A 16,841-nucleotide genomic window follows, 5' to 3' on the forward strand; every position below is an offset into this window, starting at 1 on the left:
CCAATCAACATGATAACTTATGTATTAAACATATAAAAACATATCAAACACAAATACACATTTCTGTTGTGTCATTAGAACATATGTGTGTTTTTACAGTTAATGTGTTGTCATCATCAAAAATCAAAACATCAAAGATTGGGTTCAACACTCATATTGCTCCCCTTATCAACAAAGATGTTCATATCGAATAAATCATTAGAAAGTGTACTAAGTAAAGTATGTCCGCACTCTTGTTTGCATGAATCTAATATTCAACTTGTTTTGAATTTGAAGGGAGACTGATATATATCGGATTTTGGAGATAAAAGCACAGTGACAACTTCATACATGTCTAGAAGGGTAGACCCACATTTTTGCCAATGCCTAAAGTTTTGTCCAGAGAGGACCTCGATTTTTGACATATGAAGAAATTGTTTCGTGAAGATTGTTTGAGTTCCGGGAATGTTGTTTTGATTCTCCAGAATTGGGTTGTTGATGTCAATCATATGTCCTTAAGATTGTTTTAAAAATTGATAATAATCACGAACAATAATTTTCTAAGGCATGTAGATCCATTGTTTTTAGGGACTTATCCGCAGTGTGTTGCATAAGTTTCCGAGTATATACCAGAAATTTCTTGAAAAATTTTAAGGATCACAAAACTAGCATAATCTCTTTTTGAGAAGAGTGAAACCCAAGATATAAAGAGCAAGGGAAGAAAGAAAGAAGAAAACGAGAGGGTAGGCTCTTGAAATATTTTTATGTGATGGAGAGCTCAATTAGCGTTACATGTTTCGGATGTGTAGGGCGGTGCGGTTCCAAGTCTTCCAAGTCTTCCCGCGGTCTCGTCTTCGTGACTGATCTTCTCCTGGCGCTTTGGCTCTCCTCTTGATCCGGAGGGGTGGAGACCTACAAAAGATTCTCCGATGCCAAAGTCAGTTTCAGAGCAGTGGCTATTTTCAGTAGTAGCAATAAATGTGCATTCAATGTAACCTATCTACCACTTACCGTGGACCTGTATTTATAGTTTTCGCTATGGGCCTGGGATTAGTGAAAAGTTAATCACGGCCCAAAACGGCCCGATAGCTTCTAATTTCTACTTACCTTTAAACCAGATTACTTTCCCTTAAATTATGTTGATTAGTGTTTCGGCGGGCGTGGACGTCCGCCCATGTGAAATGGGCGTCAGCCTCGCGCGCACAGAGATCCGCCCGTGTGGGGTCCGCCCATGTGGGCTCTTTGGTATGGCATCCGGTTTTGCTGGCCGTGTCCGCGGGGATCCGCCCATGTGGGATCCGCCCACGCGGGATCCGCCCATGTGGGATCCGCCCACGTGGTCGTGGGATCCGCCCATGTGGGATCCGCTCACGCGGGATCCGCCCATGTGGGATCCGCCCACGTGGTCGTGGGATCCGCCCATGTGAGCGCTTCCGTACGGTGCCCGGTTTTGCTCGTCGTGTCCGCCCATGTGATATGGGCGTCCGCCTCGTCCGTATGGAGATCCGCCCAATTAGCTTGGGCGTCCTCTCACATGGATCCTTCCGTACGGCGTCCGGCCCTTGTAGATACACAAGCCCCCCAAGTCCTAGTGCTCGTAGTGAACGTGGGACTTTGGGTCACCTAACAGACAAGATTTGATGCAGTGGCTGTCGTGCCGGGCTGCTCTGTGATGGTAGGATTCCTTGTGAGTTCTTCAAAGTTTTTCTTATAAAGAGGTTCGGCCCGGTTGGTAGGTGTTCCTCCCTGCTACAAGAGGGTTAGGAGAGTTTATACCGGGTCTAGGTTCAACCTTTGGCCGGCTCTTCAACGCATGAGCCTCCGGTGTGCCTTCTACGATTGCGTACAGGCATTGTCGTAAGTCGCCGTAGCCTCCGGAGTGGACTCCGGTATATCTTTGGGTAGGTGATCATTAGACAACCGGTCGGTCCTTCCGTATTGGACAACCGGACGGTCCTTCCGTACGGCGCCCGGTATTTCGGGCGTCTTTCGTACGGCGCCTGGCACTTCGGCGCCCCTCGTACGGCGCCTGGTACTTCGGCGCCCTTCGTACGGCGCCCGGTATTTCGGGCGTCCTTCGTGCGGCGCCCGACACTCTCTGGTACACAAGCCCCCCAAGTCCTAGTACACGTAGTGAACGTAGGATTTTGAATACGGCGCGTGGGGATCGGGAACCCGTAATTGGGCTTTATCCAGTGGGCTTTTTGAATTTGGATTTTAGGCGGGAAAACACGTGGCGCGTCCCCAGTGAAGAGAGCTGAAGCGTCGCCAAATCCGGAGCGTTGGTTGTGCCAAATCTAACGGCCATGATACATCCAGCGGTTACTAATTTTTCCCTATAAATAGGGTGTTTAAACGGGGTCATTTTCACTTATCTTCTTTACTCAGGAGTTCGAGATTCTTTTTCCCTCAGGTAATAAATGGCATCTATGTCCATTGAGTCAGGTTCTGGGTCGTCGGGCGGAGTCCGGGAGGGGTCGGCGCAGGGCGACAGCGGCGATTCTCTAAGTTCGGCTTCTTCTCGTTTTTTGGAGGAGGCGGTTGGGTCTTCCGGAGGGGACCCTGGGTCACCGGTCTCGATGAACGACCGGATATTTAATGGTGTGCCTCTGTTCTTGCTCAAAGGCGGTATTCGTATAGTCGGGTCACCCTTCGAGCCGGATGGTGAAGGGACGGTGATATCGGAGTTGGCTCCCGTCGTTCCCAGCCGATATGCTTCCTGCTATGCTTACAGCAAGGATTTGGAATGGCGGATCCGCCATACCCATATCGTACGGGATATGGAGGATTCGAGGTTAATTCGTGCCGGGGTGACTCTGTTGAACGAAAGGGTCTTTCATGATGGGCGGTCTAGTCCTTATGATTTCTTCTTCATGTACGTGACCTTCTTCACACATCTTTTCGTCCGGGTGCCCTTTACTAATTTTCAAATGGCCGTTCTTCGGGAAGCTAATGTGGCTCTGACGCAGCTGCATCCCAATTCGTGGGCGGCTGTACAGGCGTTTGTGGCGATGTGTTCAGCAGTGGGTGTCACTCCCACCATTCCAGTATTCTTTCACTATTTTGAAGTCTGCCCTTCTTCTTCTGGCGGTTGGGTATCTTTTAATTCGGTGCGGGACAGGACCCTTTTCCGCCCCTTCTCCGATTCCTTTAAAAATTTCAAGCAACATTACTTTAAAATAATCGTTGACAAGGCCGGCCTCCACGAGTTTTCCGATAGTGAAGGGAGGCCGCTGTTCCCATTCTATTCGACGAGTGACCCTCGACGAATACGGGCGACTTCAATCGGGGATTTGACAGCACCCGACCGAGAGGCCGTGCGCACCATTAACACCCTCCCTCGCCGGATCTCCGCCCGCCACCTGGTTGAATGCCTTAGTCTTGAGGATTGTGGACCAAAGGCGTTCGGTATGGTCTTGTCACATTAGGTGTGCTCGTTTTTCGCATACTGACGTTAATTTTTCTGAATTTCTTTGTTTTTTGCAGAACTAATGACGACTCCGGGCCCCCGCAAATCCAACTTCCTGACCGTCAGGAAGAAGTCCGGTGCCAGCTCGTCGACGGCCCGGCCAACCGGTGCTCCCGCAGTGCCGCGCCCTCCTCCTGCCGGCGCTCCGACTGGACGGGTTCCCCCCACTGGTAAGGCCGGGGGTCCTGGCGTGAAGATTAGAATCCGGGAGCATCAACCGGAGATGGCGGCCGCCCAAGTAGGTCCAACGTCTGGGGCGGCCATGACTTCCGCGGATCCTACTCGAAAGAGAAAAGATCCTACTGCTGAGGGACGTCAAGACAAGGAGGGCTCTTCGTCTCGGTCAGCTTCGAAGAAAGCCCGTAAGGACAAAGGCAAAGAGAAAGAGCGGGAGAGGGTATTGGCCGTCCCCATTCCTGGCGGTGTTTTCAGCCCGGAGTTCAGCATGAGCGACCGGGCAAAATTCCATATGAGCTCCTCTCAGCGGGCGCTTATTGAACCCTTGTCCGAGCTGGAGCTAACCAACGCCATGCTAGAGATGTCTACCCGGACATCCGCTCTGGCCTGGTACTTAAGAAAGTTTGCTGACCGCCCCGGCGTGGCGGAGGTTCGGGCCGAGCTCGACAAGGAGAAGAAGAATGCAGCCTCCCTTCAGTTGACCTTGGAGCAGATGGTCCTTAACCAGGATGAATACGATAAGAAGATCGAACAGTTAGAAGCCGATCTCGAGGAGGCCAAGAGGGAGGCCGCCGAAAGTTTGTCAACCGCCCAGGCCGAACAGGAGCGCTTGGCGGAGGAAGGTCGCCAGCTGAAGGCGGAGGTAGCCCGCCTAAAAGAGGTCGAAACGGATCATGCTAAGACCAACGAGGAGCTCACTCTTGAAGTTACTAAGGCCAAGGAGCAGGTTGTCGAGTTGGAGTCGACCATTATGTTTGAACATGAGGAAGGGTTCAACAAAGCCCTTCGTCAGGTAACTCTGCTGGCGGGCATCCAGGATCCGTTTTCTTTGGGCGTGGATATAGAGAAGGACGTTTTCGACGGCGTCCTTATGGATTTGAATGCGGTTGAAGACGACGGGCCAACTGTAGAGGCGGCATCCGGGAAAAACGTTTAGAATTCTTTTTCTTTTAATTTTTTGGTGTATCTCGTGATCATCCGCCCAACATCTCGGATTGTCCAGAAGTTGGCCGGGCGGTCCTTTTGTAAATCGGCGCGTTTCAGCGTCCCTGATTAATACACAGTTGGTTTTTCCTGTTTCGTATATTTTGTGCGCCTTTTATTCCTACAAAGGACTTGCTTTAGTACCGGTCCGGCCGGGGGGAATGACGCCTCCTTTTCCCGGGCGGGTGTCGACGTTTAGCTTTTAGATGTTTAACTTTCGCTTCATGGCCCACCCGATCAAGCTGAGTCGTTCTCTTTGGATTCGCCTTCGTCGCCCAACCAAGCTGAGGGTCGTTCTCTTTGGAACGCTCGTTCGCCAGCTTGGGTTTGGTAGGGCGGACGTCTCTTCGCTTCGTCGCCCAACCAAGCTGAGAGTCGTTCTCTTTGGAACGCTCGTTCGCCAGCTTGGGTTTGGTAGGGCGGACGTCTCTTCGCTTCGTCGCCCAACCAAGCTGAGAGTCGTTCTCTTTGGAACGCTCGTTCGGCAGCTTGGGTTTGGTAGGGAGGACGTCTCTTCGCTTCGTCGCCCAACCAGGCTGAGAGTCGTTCTCTTTGGAACGCTCGTTCGCCAGCTTGGGTTCGGTAGGGCGGACGTTTCTTCGCTTCGTCGCCCAACCAAGCTGAGAGTCGTTCTCTTTGGAACGCTCGTTCGCCAGCTTGGGTTTGGTAGGGCGGACGTTTCTTCGCTTCGTCGCCCAACCAAGCTGAGAGTCGTTCTCTTTGGAACGCTCGTTCGCCAGCTTGGGTTTGGTAGGGCGGACGTCTCTTCGCTTCGTCGCCCAACCAAGCTGAGAGTCGTTCTCTTTGGAACGCTCGTTCGCCAGCTTGGGTTTGGTAGGGCGGACGTCTCTTCGCTTCGTCGCCCAACCAAGCTGAGAGTCGTTCTCTTTGGAACGCTCGTTCGCCAGCTTGGGTTTGGTAGGGCGGACGTCTCTTCGCTTCGTCGCCCAACCAAGCTGAGAGTCGTTCTCTTTGGAACGCTCGTTCTGAATTAGATGTCTACAAAACAAAGTGAGTTTCATAGGAGAAAATAGAACTTGATTCATTAACCATGGGGGTACATTACATCAAGCCGTGGAAGTTAACTGAAATAAAACTTTAGATGCGTGGCGTTCCAAGTGTTAGGGATGGGACGTCCGTCCATGCGCTCCAGCCTATACGCTCCGTTTCCCAGGGCCTCCATTACTCGGAACGGCCCTTCCCACTTGGCGGCCAGCTTTCCATGAGTTGGGTTTCGGCGGGCGTCTCCCGCTTTTCTCCATACTAGGTCCCCCTCCTGGAAGCTTCTTGGCCGGACCTTGGAGTTGTATTTTCTTTCCACCATGCGCTTGCATGCTTCGGCCCTCAGCGCCGCTCGATCACGCCGTTCGTCCAGGGAGTCCAACTCGATTCTCAACTCTTGGTCGTTGAGGTTCAGGTCCTCGACTTCTCGCCTCAAGGACGGTTCGCCCAGCTCAACCGGCAACATAGCATCAGTACCATAAGTTAAGTTGAAAGGGGTTTCGCCTGTGGTTCCATGAGGTGTGCATCTATAGGCCCATAGGACCTCGGGCAGTTCGTCCACCCACGCTCCCTTCCTTTCTCCCAAACGCCGCTTGAGTTCCGAAACTATGGTCTTGTTCATTGCTTCGGCTTGACCGTTCGTCTGGGGATGCTCCACGGAGCTGGTAATGTGCTTGATTCCCAATCCTTTGAAGAATTCGGCGAGTTTTTTATCTATAAACTGCCGGCCGTTGTCTGTGATGATGGATCGGGGGAGGCCGAAGCGACATATCAACTTCCAACAGAATTTCTGGACCTGGGCGGCCGTGATGGTCGCCAAGGGCTCGGCCTCTACCCACTTGGTGAAGTAATCCACCGCCACCAAGAGGAACTTCCTCTGCGCTTGCCCTACTGGGAATGGTCCTACGATGTCCATTCCCCATTGGGCGAATGGCCATGGGGAGGATATTGAACGTAAGGCATGTGGCGGAAGATGGGTGTTGTTGGAATGTTCCTGACAGCGAACGCAGCGCTGGACGAACGCTTTTGTGTCCGCCTCCATGGTAGGCCAATAATAACCGGCTCTCAGTAACCGAGCTTTTAACGTTCTCCAGCCTGTGTGGAAACCACAAACGCCGTTGTGTAGCTCGTCCATGACATAGCATGCCTCTTCGTTCCCCAAGCACTTAAGGAGGGGGGAGGAGAATCCTCTTCGGTATAAGTCATCCCCCACAATAAGGTAACGGGCGATTTTCTTGGCTTCGCCCGGACCTACCGTCCGCCCCTCGTCCTGGCGGGTCATGATCTCCCTGATTTCTGCACGCCAGTCCTGCCCTCCATTGGATACCGCCGAGCATTCTACCGAAGGCTGAAGTAGAACCTGCCGCACGACAGTAGTCAACTGTCCCTTTTCCTTTCCCGAACTGAGTTTAGACAGTACGTCCGCCCTCGTGTTTTGTTCTCTGGGAATGTGTTGTATGTCAACTTTATCGAACGCCCTTGCGAGTTCCGCCGCTCGTTGGTAGTATCGTAAAAGGCGCTCCTCTCTGACTTGGAAGTTGCCGTTCATTTGGCCTACCACCAACTCAGAGTCCGTCCGGCAGGTTATCCTCCGCGCCCCCATGTCTTTTGCCAACTCGAGGCCGGCTATCAGGGCCTCATACTCGGCCTGGTTGTTGGATACTTTGAATTTGAATATCAAGGAATGCTCCAGTAAGAATCCGTTGGGGCCTTCAAGAACGATGCCGGCCCCGCTTATCGAACGTCCGGACGCTCCGTCCACGTACAGATTCCAGTCTTCTAGGCCGGATGGGGGTAATTCGGCCGCGAAATCTGCCAAATGTTGGCCTTTAACCGATCCCCTTGGTTCATAGCGCAAGCCGAACTCTGAGAGCTCTACTGCCCATGCCACCATCCGTCCGGCTAGGTCCGGCTTTCTGAGGATTTTGGAGATTGGGAAGTCCGTCCGGACTATCACTTGATAACTTTGAAAGTAAGGGCGAAGCCTTCGGGATGCGTGCAATAAAGCCAAGGCCACCTTCTCTACCCGCTGATACCGGGTTTCTGCATCTAGGAGCGTTCGACTCACGAAGTAAATTAATCTCGCTTGAGGCCGCTCTTGCATCAATACGGCGCTGACGGCCGTTTCAGATACTCCCAAGAAGATATGCAAATCTCCACCCGGAACCGGGCGGTTCATGACCGGTGGGTTACTTAGGATGGCTTTGACGTCTTGGAACGCTCGCTCGCATTCGTCGTCCCATGACGGGCCGGCCCCTTTCTTCATCTTACGCAGGACCGGCCTCATCCGCTCTGCTAGCTTGGGGATAAATCGGGACAAGGCAGTGAGGCGTCCGACCAGTCTCTGGACTTCCTTAAGGGTGGCCGGACTCTGCATTTTCAGTACCGCGTCACACTTGTCTGGGTTAGCCTCAATCCCCCTTGATGTCAGCATAAAACCCAAGAACTTTCCGGCGGCTACCCCGAACGTACACTTTGCGGGGTTCAAGCGCATGCCGAATTTCCTTACTTGGCGAAAAACCTCCTCAAGGTCTTGGATGTGTCCCTCTCCATCTGCCGATCGGACCACCATGTCGTCCACATATACGTCCATGCACCGGCCTATCTGGTCCCGGAAGATTCGATCCATTAGGCGCTGGTATGTCGCCCCCGCATTCTTCAGGCCGAACGGCATAACCTCATAGCAGAAGTTAGCCTTCTCTGTGATGAATGCTGTCTTCTCGATGTCTGGTCCGTACATGGGTATCTGATTATACCCGGAGTATGCATCCAGGAAACTCAGCACTCGGTGTCCGGAGGCGCCGTCCACCAGGGCGTCTATGCTGGGCAGGGGGTGCGAATCCTTTGGGCAGGCCTTGTTCAGATCCGTGTAGTCGGTACACATGCGCCACTTCCCGCTAGCCTTCTTCACCATGACCACGTTAGCTAGCCATGTGGTGTAGGTGACAGCCCGGACGAATCCGGCTCTCTTCAACTTCTCTACCTCCTCTTCGACCGCCTTGCGCTTCTCCTCGCCCATTCTTCGCTTTTTCTGGGCTATAGGTCGTGCATTCTGGAAAAGCGAGAGCTTGTGGCACATCACCGCAGGATGAATGCCTGGCATATCCGCTGCCGTCCATGCAAAGAGATCACGGTTCCTCCACAAGAGCGCTCTCAACTCCTTTTCCATCTCGAGGTTCAGCTCCCTGGCGATGCGAGTGGTTTGGGCAGGTTCCTTTCCTATCAGGATAGGTTGGGTTTCTCCCATAGGTTCCAGCCGGTCCTCGGTATTCGTCCTAGGATCAAGGTCGGCCATGGCCACCTCCGAGCCGGTCGCCCGCCTTTTTGCGGGACGGACGTGCAACTTCAACCCTGCTGCGTAACATTCTCGCGCCGTCTTCTGGTCTGCCCGGACCGTACAAATAATTCCCTTCTCGGAGGGGTATTTCATTGTGAGGTGGGGGGTAGAGACGATTGCTCCAAAAGCGTTTAAGCACGGCCTTCCGAGCAGCACGTTATATGAGGTGCTCGCCTCTACCAGCAGATATCGGACCCTCTTCTCCTCGCTAGATCGTCCGGTCCCCAACCTCGTCCTCAACTCCACATATCCCCTTGTGTCAACTCTTTCTCCTGCAAACCCTACTATCTGCCCATCGTAGGGGACAATCAGATCTTCTGAGATATCCATTTGCAGGAAGGTCTTCCAGTAAAGGATGTTGACCGAACTTCCTTGGTCAACCAGGACTTTGCTTATCCCATACCGTGCTATCTCTGCCGTTATGACCATTGGGTCGTCCTGGTCGGGATCAGGGGCGTGAAAGTCCTCGTCCGAGAAGGTAATGGGCGGCATGGAGCGACGCGGCTTGTCAACCAGATGGACGGATTGGAGGGCCCGAACGTGGCGTTTACGGGCGGAAGAAGATGATCCTCCTCCCGCGAATCCTCCGGAAATGGTATTAATGTGTCCTCTCAAGGGGCGTTCCCGGCTGCGGCTTCGACTTCGGCTCGGGCGCCTTTCGGAGCGGGGTCGTTCCGCTCGGGGATTCCGCGGCTTATCCTTTCGGTAGGCCGGTCTCTGGGCGGACCGTTCGGTTGACTGCGACGGGCGCTCGTCTCGGACATACTTCTTAAGTTTTCCCGCCCGGACGAGTTCTTCTATTTTGTCCTTGAGGGTCCGGCATTCTTCGGTGCTGTGACCCATGTTTTTGTGGTAGGAGCAATGTTTGCTCCGGTCAGCGCCCTTCAAAGTTGGGAGTCCCTCGTGCTCCACTATCAGTTCTGCACTTAGGGCCTCTCGGAGAATTTTCTCCCTTGAGGCGTTCAAGGGCGTATATTGTTGGAAGCGAGGTCCTTTCTTCTGCTCCCGGGGCCTAAGGCCGAACGTTTTTCCCGTAGAATTGGCGGGCTTATTACCGTCCGCCCTCTCTCCCCTGGCTTCTTGAGTTTCTTTCTTATAGGAGAGCTTCATCTCCTCTACCCTTATTTCATCAGCTGCTCTTTCCCTCAGCTCCTCCATTGTTTTGGGTGCTCGCCTGCAGACACTATCCTTGAACGGCCCCGGCTTAAGAGCCGGCAGGATGTAGTGAAGGGCGAGCTCCGGTGTCAGGCTTTTCACGCGCCGGACGGTCTTCTGATATCTGTCCATGAACGTCCGCAAGGTCTCGTCCTTCTCCTGCTTGAGGGTCATTAATTCGAACACGGTCAGGTCTTGAGTGCTGCTGGCCGCAAATTGTTTGACGAACAGCTGTTTCAACCCGGCGAAGTTTTCTATCGAATTAGGGGGGAGGGTGTTGAACCATTCCAACGCCTCGTCCTCCAATGAGAGCGAGAACGCTCGGCACCAGATGGCGTCATTGCCTGTTCGGAACGCCATCGCGTTCGAGAACGTCTGGATATGGGAAGCAGGGTCCGTCGTTCCGTTATACATTTTGAACTGCGGAGCCATGAATTGCTCCGAGATTTGGACATTCATTATGCTCTGGGTAAACGGGAGCAATAGGGTGGATGAAGGCTCCGGCTTGACAACCATCCGTCCGTCCTCGGCAGCGCTTTCCGCATGCACCGACTTAGCCTTGCTTTCTTCTGCCTCCGACTCGGAAGGCCTCCAAGTCCGATCGCCCTCGGTGTCCGGGGGCGGGCGTTCTCCTTCCACCCCCTTTCCTTTATCCCTCGTTCGTTCTCCCCCGTTCATCTGCCCGATCTCCCGAGCTATCCGGGCTTCGCAGTCGGCCTTCACGGCCGCCATCTCTTCTTCATGACGTTGCTGCATCTCGTCCATTTTTTGTTGTAGCACGCGCATCATCTCAGCGGGATCGTCTAAGCTCATGTTTCTCGTGGTCACCATTGGGTTTTTTTTTTTTTTTTTTTTTTAAATCACACGGCCCCACGGTGGGCGCCAAATGTTTCGGATGTGTAGGGCGGTGCGGTTCCAAGTCTTCCAAGTCTTCCCGCGGTCTCGTCTTCGTGACTGATCTTCTCCTGGCGCTTTGGCTCTCCTCTTGATCCGGAGGGGTGGAGACCTACAAAAGATTCTCCGATGCCAAAGTCAGTTTCAGAGCAGTGGCTATTTTCAGTAGTAGCAATAAATGTGCATTCAATGTAACCTATCTACCACTTACCGTGGACCTGTATTTATAGTTTTCGCTATGGGCCTGGGATTAGTGAAAAGTTAATCACGGCCCAAAACGGCCCGATAGCTTCTAATTTCTACTTACCTTTAAACCAGATTACTTTCCCTTAAATTATGTTGATTAGTGTTTCGGCGGGCGTGGACGTCCGCCCATGTGAAATGGGCGTCAGCCTCGCGCGCACAGAGATCCGCCCGTGTGGGGTCCGCCCATGTGGGCTCTTTGGTATGGCATCCGGTTTTGCTGGCCGTGTCCGCGGGGATCCGCCCATGTGGGATCCGCCCACGCGGGATCCGCCCATGTGGGATCCGCCCACGTGGTCGTGGGATCCGCCCATGTGGGATCCGCCCATGTGGGATCCGCCCACGTGGTCGTGGGATCCGCCCATGTGAGCGCTTCCGTACGGTGCCCGGTTTTGCTCGTCGTGTCCGCCCATGTGATATGGGCGTCCGCCTCGTCCGTATGGAGATCCGCCCAATTAGCTTGGGCGTCCTCTCACATGGATCCTTCCGTACGGCGTCCGGCCCTTGTAGATACACTATCCAAAAGAAAGAGAGCTCGTCAAATGTTCAGGGTGTCTTTGGAATGACCACAACATCTTCATTTATAAAGTGGAAAATCAAAGGGAAGCTAACCCAAGGTCCATGACTTGTAGAAGAATTCTGAGACTTGCGGGTTGGCGAAATTGTTCATGGAGCTCAAGGATCCCGAGTCTTGCAAATGGAGGACTTGACTAGAGGAGAAGCAACGTTCATGCGTTGCTTGAAAAGATCTGCATAACAAATAAAGAAACTACTATAGCATATTGGCCAACCCAAGCTTGACCATATGAGTTTGACCATACAAATTCGATTACACTAGAGTCCAACCTCAAGAGTTGGGCCACGTGACCCAGCCACAAAAATCTTACCACAAGAGCCCAATCTACAAAACTCGGGCACAGAACCCCATTTATAGAATTCAATCCATAAAGCTCGACCAGATGAGCGTAGCCAACATCAAATATTTTCCAATATAATTATAAAAGCATAGATTTTGTAACATTTTCTTTTGTTTTATTTTTATAAGTTGGAATAATCTCATTATTTTTTTTAATATATTATTATCAATAAAAAGAAAAGTTACATATATTTTTCTATAATTCATTGTACTTTTTTCAAATAAGTATAAATAATACAATCATCTTACACACTCATAATCATCTTATGTCCACCTGTTCTCTCTTTCTTATCCCTCAATTTTAGTCACAATTACAATTTTTCTTCTTCTTTTCCGTAGTTCGTAAGGTATGTTGGAGAGTTGGACCGGCAATTAAATGCTTATATCCACCAATAATTAAAGATAAGATTTTCAACTTTCCATATTGTTGTTATTACCACTTTGTTGCATGTCATATTTCTCTGTGTTTTTTTTCCTTTCATTCATAATCTCAAAACATCCACCACTCAGTGTGACACCTTCTGCTCTAAGATACATAATAAAATAAGAAAGTTTAAAAATAATTAAAATTAGAATAAATAATAAAATAATAATAATTCAACTTTAATAAAACAATAATAAAAATATTAAAACAAAACTAGAATAAGTAATCATCATTCTAACGTTAATAAGAGCATCATGTATAATAAAGATAAAAAATAAAGTTTTAAGTTTTTGATCATTCTTACCATAATCAGAAGATCATTCATAATAAAGAAAAACAAAAGGTCAAGTTTGATAATAAGAAGTCCTTCCATGGTGATAACTTTCTAAAATAATCCAACTTTATGATGATAATAGACTAAGGACTATCATCATCAAAAGCTCAAAAATGAAGATAGTTGGTTGGTTCATATACCTTTATTTTTTGTTTTTGTTTTTATCGCTGGTGTTCACACCTTGTAGCCATCCAGTTCTCCCTCTTTTTTTCATTGCGGCTGATGTCTTCGAGATTACCGTGTATTTTAATGTTTTAAATTATTTTGTTGTTATGAATTTTGTTTTACAATTTAAGTTAATTTAATATTAAATTAAGCTTTAAAATTAAGTTATATTATGATAGATTAAAATTTAGGGTTTAAATACATTATTAAAAAATTAATTTGGTGACAAAACATAATTAAGAATTATAATAATTAATTTTAATATCAATTTACAAATTAAAAATTATTGATAATAGTGTTTAAATTGGTTTCCAAATTAGTTACTTATTATTTATATGAACTCATCTCTAAAATTGATAACATAGTTTCTCAAACTCGGTTGAAACCATATTATTTATATAAACTATTAAGTTGCGTAAACCATATAATTTATATGAACTATTTTATATATATAATTGATATATTAATTCGAAAGAAGATTTTAATCAATAGTTAAATTAATTTAATTAAAACATTATACTGATTCAATTGTAATCTTAAAAAAATAAAAATATTATATGTCTAACATATTATGATTAAATATAAATAACATAATATTTCAACTTACATTTAATAAAAAAAATTGATATATATATATATATATATATATATATACATACATATATATATATATATATATATATATATATATATATATATAGAGAGAGAGAGAGAGAGAGAGAGAGAGAGAGAGAGATTAATAATTGAGTTTTTCATGTTATTGCAAGATTAGTTGATTATTACAATTTCACAATTTTTTTAACAATTATATAATATTTAAATATGTTATAATTAATATATTAATTCAGACATGAATTTAATTAATAACTATATTAATTTAATCAAAACATGGAAGTTGTTTTATCAATATGTTGTGGTTAAAAAATAAAAAAATGATACGTAAAAGCATGAAATGAGTGTACACCACCCATGAAAGTGTAGCTATATTATTTTATGAGAGTGTAGGTTTCATTTTTCAAGAAGAATGGAGCATTGATAAAAAAATAATTTTATATTAATATGAAAATCAGAAAAAGAAAGAATGACATAATAATTAGGGTTGCTTACCTTGGCGTGGTAGGACATCGAGGTTTTGGGTTGATATGTGTATCGTACCAACAACACCTGAGGCATATTATTGGGAACGCTTTTTGCCTCAAGAGAGTATGAAAAGTTAATTGGAGCATATGATAAGATGGTAGTGAAAAGTGCTTTGTTTGGGTGCTTCTGTCTAAAATAAGAAATATATAAGAGACCTTTTCATAGTGTCCCAACGTCCACAAAAGTTGTAAATTAACACGTGAGGGTCTCTCTCGTAGAGTGACGATGTAATTTGTTGTAATAATTGGATTGGATGATAAAATGACATTAATTAAGATATAATTAAGAATAGTAATACAAAAGAAGAGTACAATAGAGAAAGAAAGAAAGAAAGAAAAGACAGAGAGACAGTGGAGAGGGCCCTTATTTACCTACGTCGTTGTGGTTGAGGTGGTAGGATTGGGCAGACAGCAAACAATACTACGTACGTAGGAACTAAGAATGATAGTTTTAGATTACACGTTTGGGAAGAATATGAAGAGGATTCCTCTTGTGCACTGTGAGTCCTGGATCTGTCAAAACATCCAAGTCTTCTGGTTTCATTCCTGCTGGCAGTTCCCAATCGAATGCATTCAGAAGATTCGCAAGAATCAGATCCAACGACGCAATCGCCATAGGCATCCCAGGACAAACTCTACGACCAGAACCGAACGGAAGAAACTCATAATCTGTTCCTCTGAAAGTTACGCTGCTATCCATGAACCTCTCCGGATAATACTCAAATGGGTTTTTCCAGTTGTTTTCGTCCTTATGAATCGCCCAAGCATTCACGTACAATGTTGTCTTTGCAGGAATTTCGTAACCTCCTATCACACAATCCTCGTTTGTTTCTCTCTGCACCAGAATTGGCCCTGGTGGATAGTATCTGAATGTCTCTTTTATCACCGCCCTCAGATACGGCAGATTCTGAACATCTTCGTCGTCCAGAAATTCCTTTCCACCTGCCTTACCCCTGATTTCAGCTTGAAGTTTCTTCATCACTCTTGGATTCTTTAATAGGGCAGTCATGTTCCACACCAAGGAGGCCGAACTTGAATCTGTTGATGCTAGAAGCAAGTCCTGAACACACAAGACAAGTTAGTTATTTAGTTAGTTATATTTGGTGAATGAGTGGAGTTAGGTAAGCTGATAGATAGCGATGGTAAAAGTACGCAATGATGTTATTAAGGAAACAATAATTGAGAATAAAAGGAAGAAGGTGCAAACAAACCATGAGGATGGCCTTGACGACGTCGTCTGTGAGTTCGATGGAACTGGTACGCTGCTTCTGAAGTTGAAGAATGATATCCGTGATATCTGTGTTCTCTGGAGTGACTACTCTCTTGGGATCAAGGTGTTCATCAATGGCGTCCTGGAAGAAGCTATCAACCTCCTGAAAAATAGCACGAAGACGAGCCTTCTTTCCTGTGACAGTATCGATCCAACCCAAGGAAGGAATGAAATCAGAGAAAAAGAAGGCAACCATCATCTCTTGGCAGCCTTTGAGTAGGGAATAGAATCTACTCCCATCGGCTTCGTTATCTTCGTAGCTTCTCCCAAAAAGTATTCTACATATGATAGTGCTTGTAAGAGAAATAGTCGCTTCGGTAAAGTTATAAAGCTTTCCGGATGAAGCGTTCCTCGAGATTCTTTTCATCATATCCTTCAACTCACTGTGTCTTATGGGTGAAAATGTTGCGACCTGTTTCTGGCTAAGGACATTCAGCACGCAGATCTTTCTGATCTCTCTCCAGAACTCACCGTAAGGAGAGAATATAACATCGTAGCCTTTGAAGAACAAAGTTTGTTGGCCAAGCAGTTTAGGTCTTCCACAGCACTCGAGGTCACGGTCTTTCAACACCTCTCTGGCCAATTCGGATGTGCAAACGGCAATGGCTTTCCTTGATCCAAATCTAAGGGAAACAATGGGTCCGTATTTCTTTGACAGTTCCCACAGCTGCAGATGAAGAGTGGTACTGTCGACATGAAGAAGGTTCCCTACTATGGGAAGCCCTCTTGGACCAGGTGGAAACCGTGAATTCTTTCCCTTTCTCCAGTTTTGGAAAAAGATTAACAGAAGCAGAGGAAGAAAGAGGCATGCAACAGTTACAAGTGGTGCAACCATTCTGCCAGAGACCAAAGAGGTGCAAGACAGACCAAAGTGCTGCAAGACCAAGAGTTGCAAGAAAACTGTGGCCTGGAAGAAAACACTCCTTCCTCACCCTTATATCATACGACACTCCCTTGCCCACTACAAAATGACAAAGCAGCATTAAATGCTTTCGTAATATTTAAATTTGTTTTATAAAAATAATTGGCCATGCACAATCATGCATGCATGGACCAACCCTGTTGTATTATTTCCAACTACTAAAACTCAACATGAGGCATCCAATTTAAATTAATTTTTGTTATCTTTCCCTCTTTGGACCCACCTCATCACACCAACAAAACATCTCCTCCATGTGAGGATCACCCTTCATAGGGTAACATTAAATTGTATTTTTATCTTTTCTATAATATATGTTTTTATAATATTTATTCATCACTTTCTCACGTGTCAATAAAATTGAGGACCACCCTAACTACCAGAATAGAGCTTCCCCTCCATGAGTTCCATTCGAATGCAATAATGCATTAACC

General features: G+C 47.5%; 2 protein-coding genes across 2 annotated transcripts; both read right to left on the bottom strand.

Annotated features, from left to right (window-relative positions):
- Positions 1-5,690: 5,690 nt before the first annotated feature.
- Positions 5,691-10,916, bottom strand: LOC148190986 (uncharacterized). Its single transcript, XM_088101235.1, has one exon. The coding sequence runs from the start codon at positions 10,914-10,916 to the stop codon at positions 5,691-5,693; it is 5,226 nt and encodes a 1,741-aa protein (XP_087957361.1).
- A 3,552-nt stretch (positions 10,917-14,468) lies between these two features.
- On the bottom strand, positions 14,469-16,408 carry LOC124834305 (cytochrome P450 83B1-like). Its single transcript, XM_047308970.2, has 2 exons — positions 15,430-16,408; positions 14,469-15,278 (listed from the first exon to the last, which is right to left on the bottom strand). Exons 1-2 carry the CDS (start codon positions 16,321-16,323, stop codon positions 14,670-14,672), a joined length of 1,503 nt encoding a protein of 500 aa, XP_047164926.1. The 5' UTR covers positions 16,324-16,408; the 3' UTR covers positions 14,469-14,669.
- Between the last annotated feature and the right edge of the window lie 433 nt (positions 16,409-16,841).

This window comes from Vigna umbellata, chromosome 11, assembly GCF_029865625.1.
Source record: "Vigna umbellata cultivar VRB3 chromosome 11, Vumbellata_1.0, whole genome shotgun sequence".
NCBI classification, from domain to species: domain Eukaryota; kingdom Viridiplantae; phylum Streptophyta; class Magnoliopsida; order Fabales; family Fabaceae; genus Vigna; species Vigna umbellata.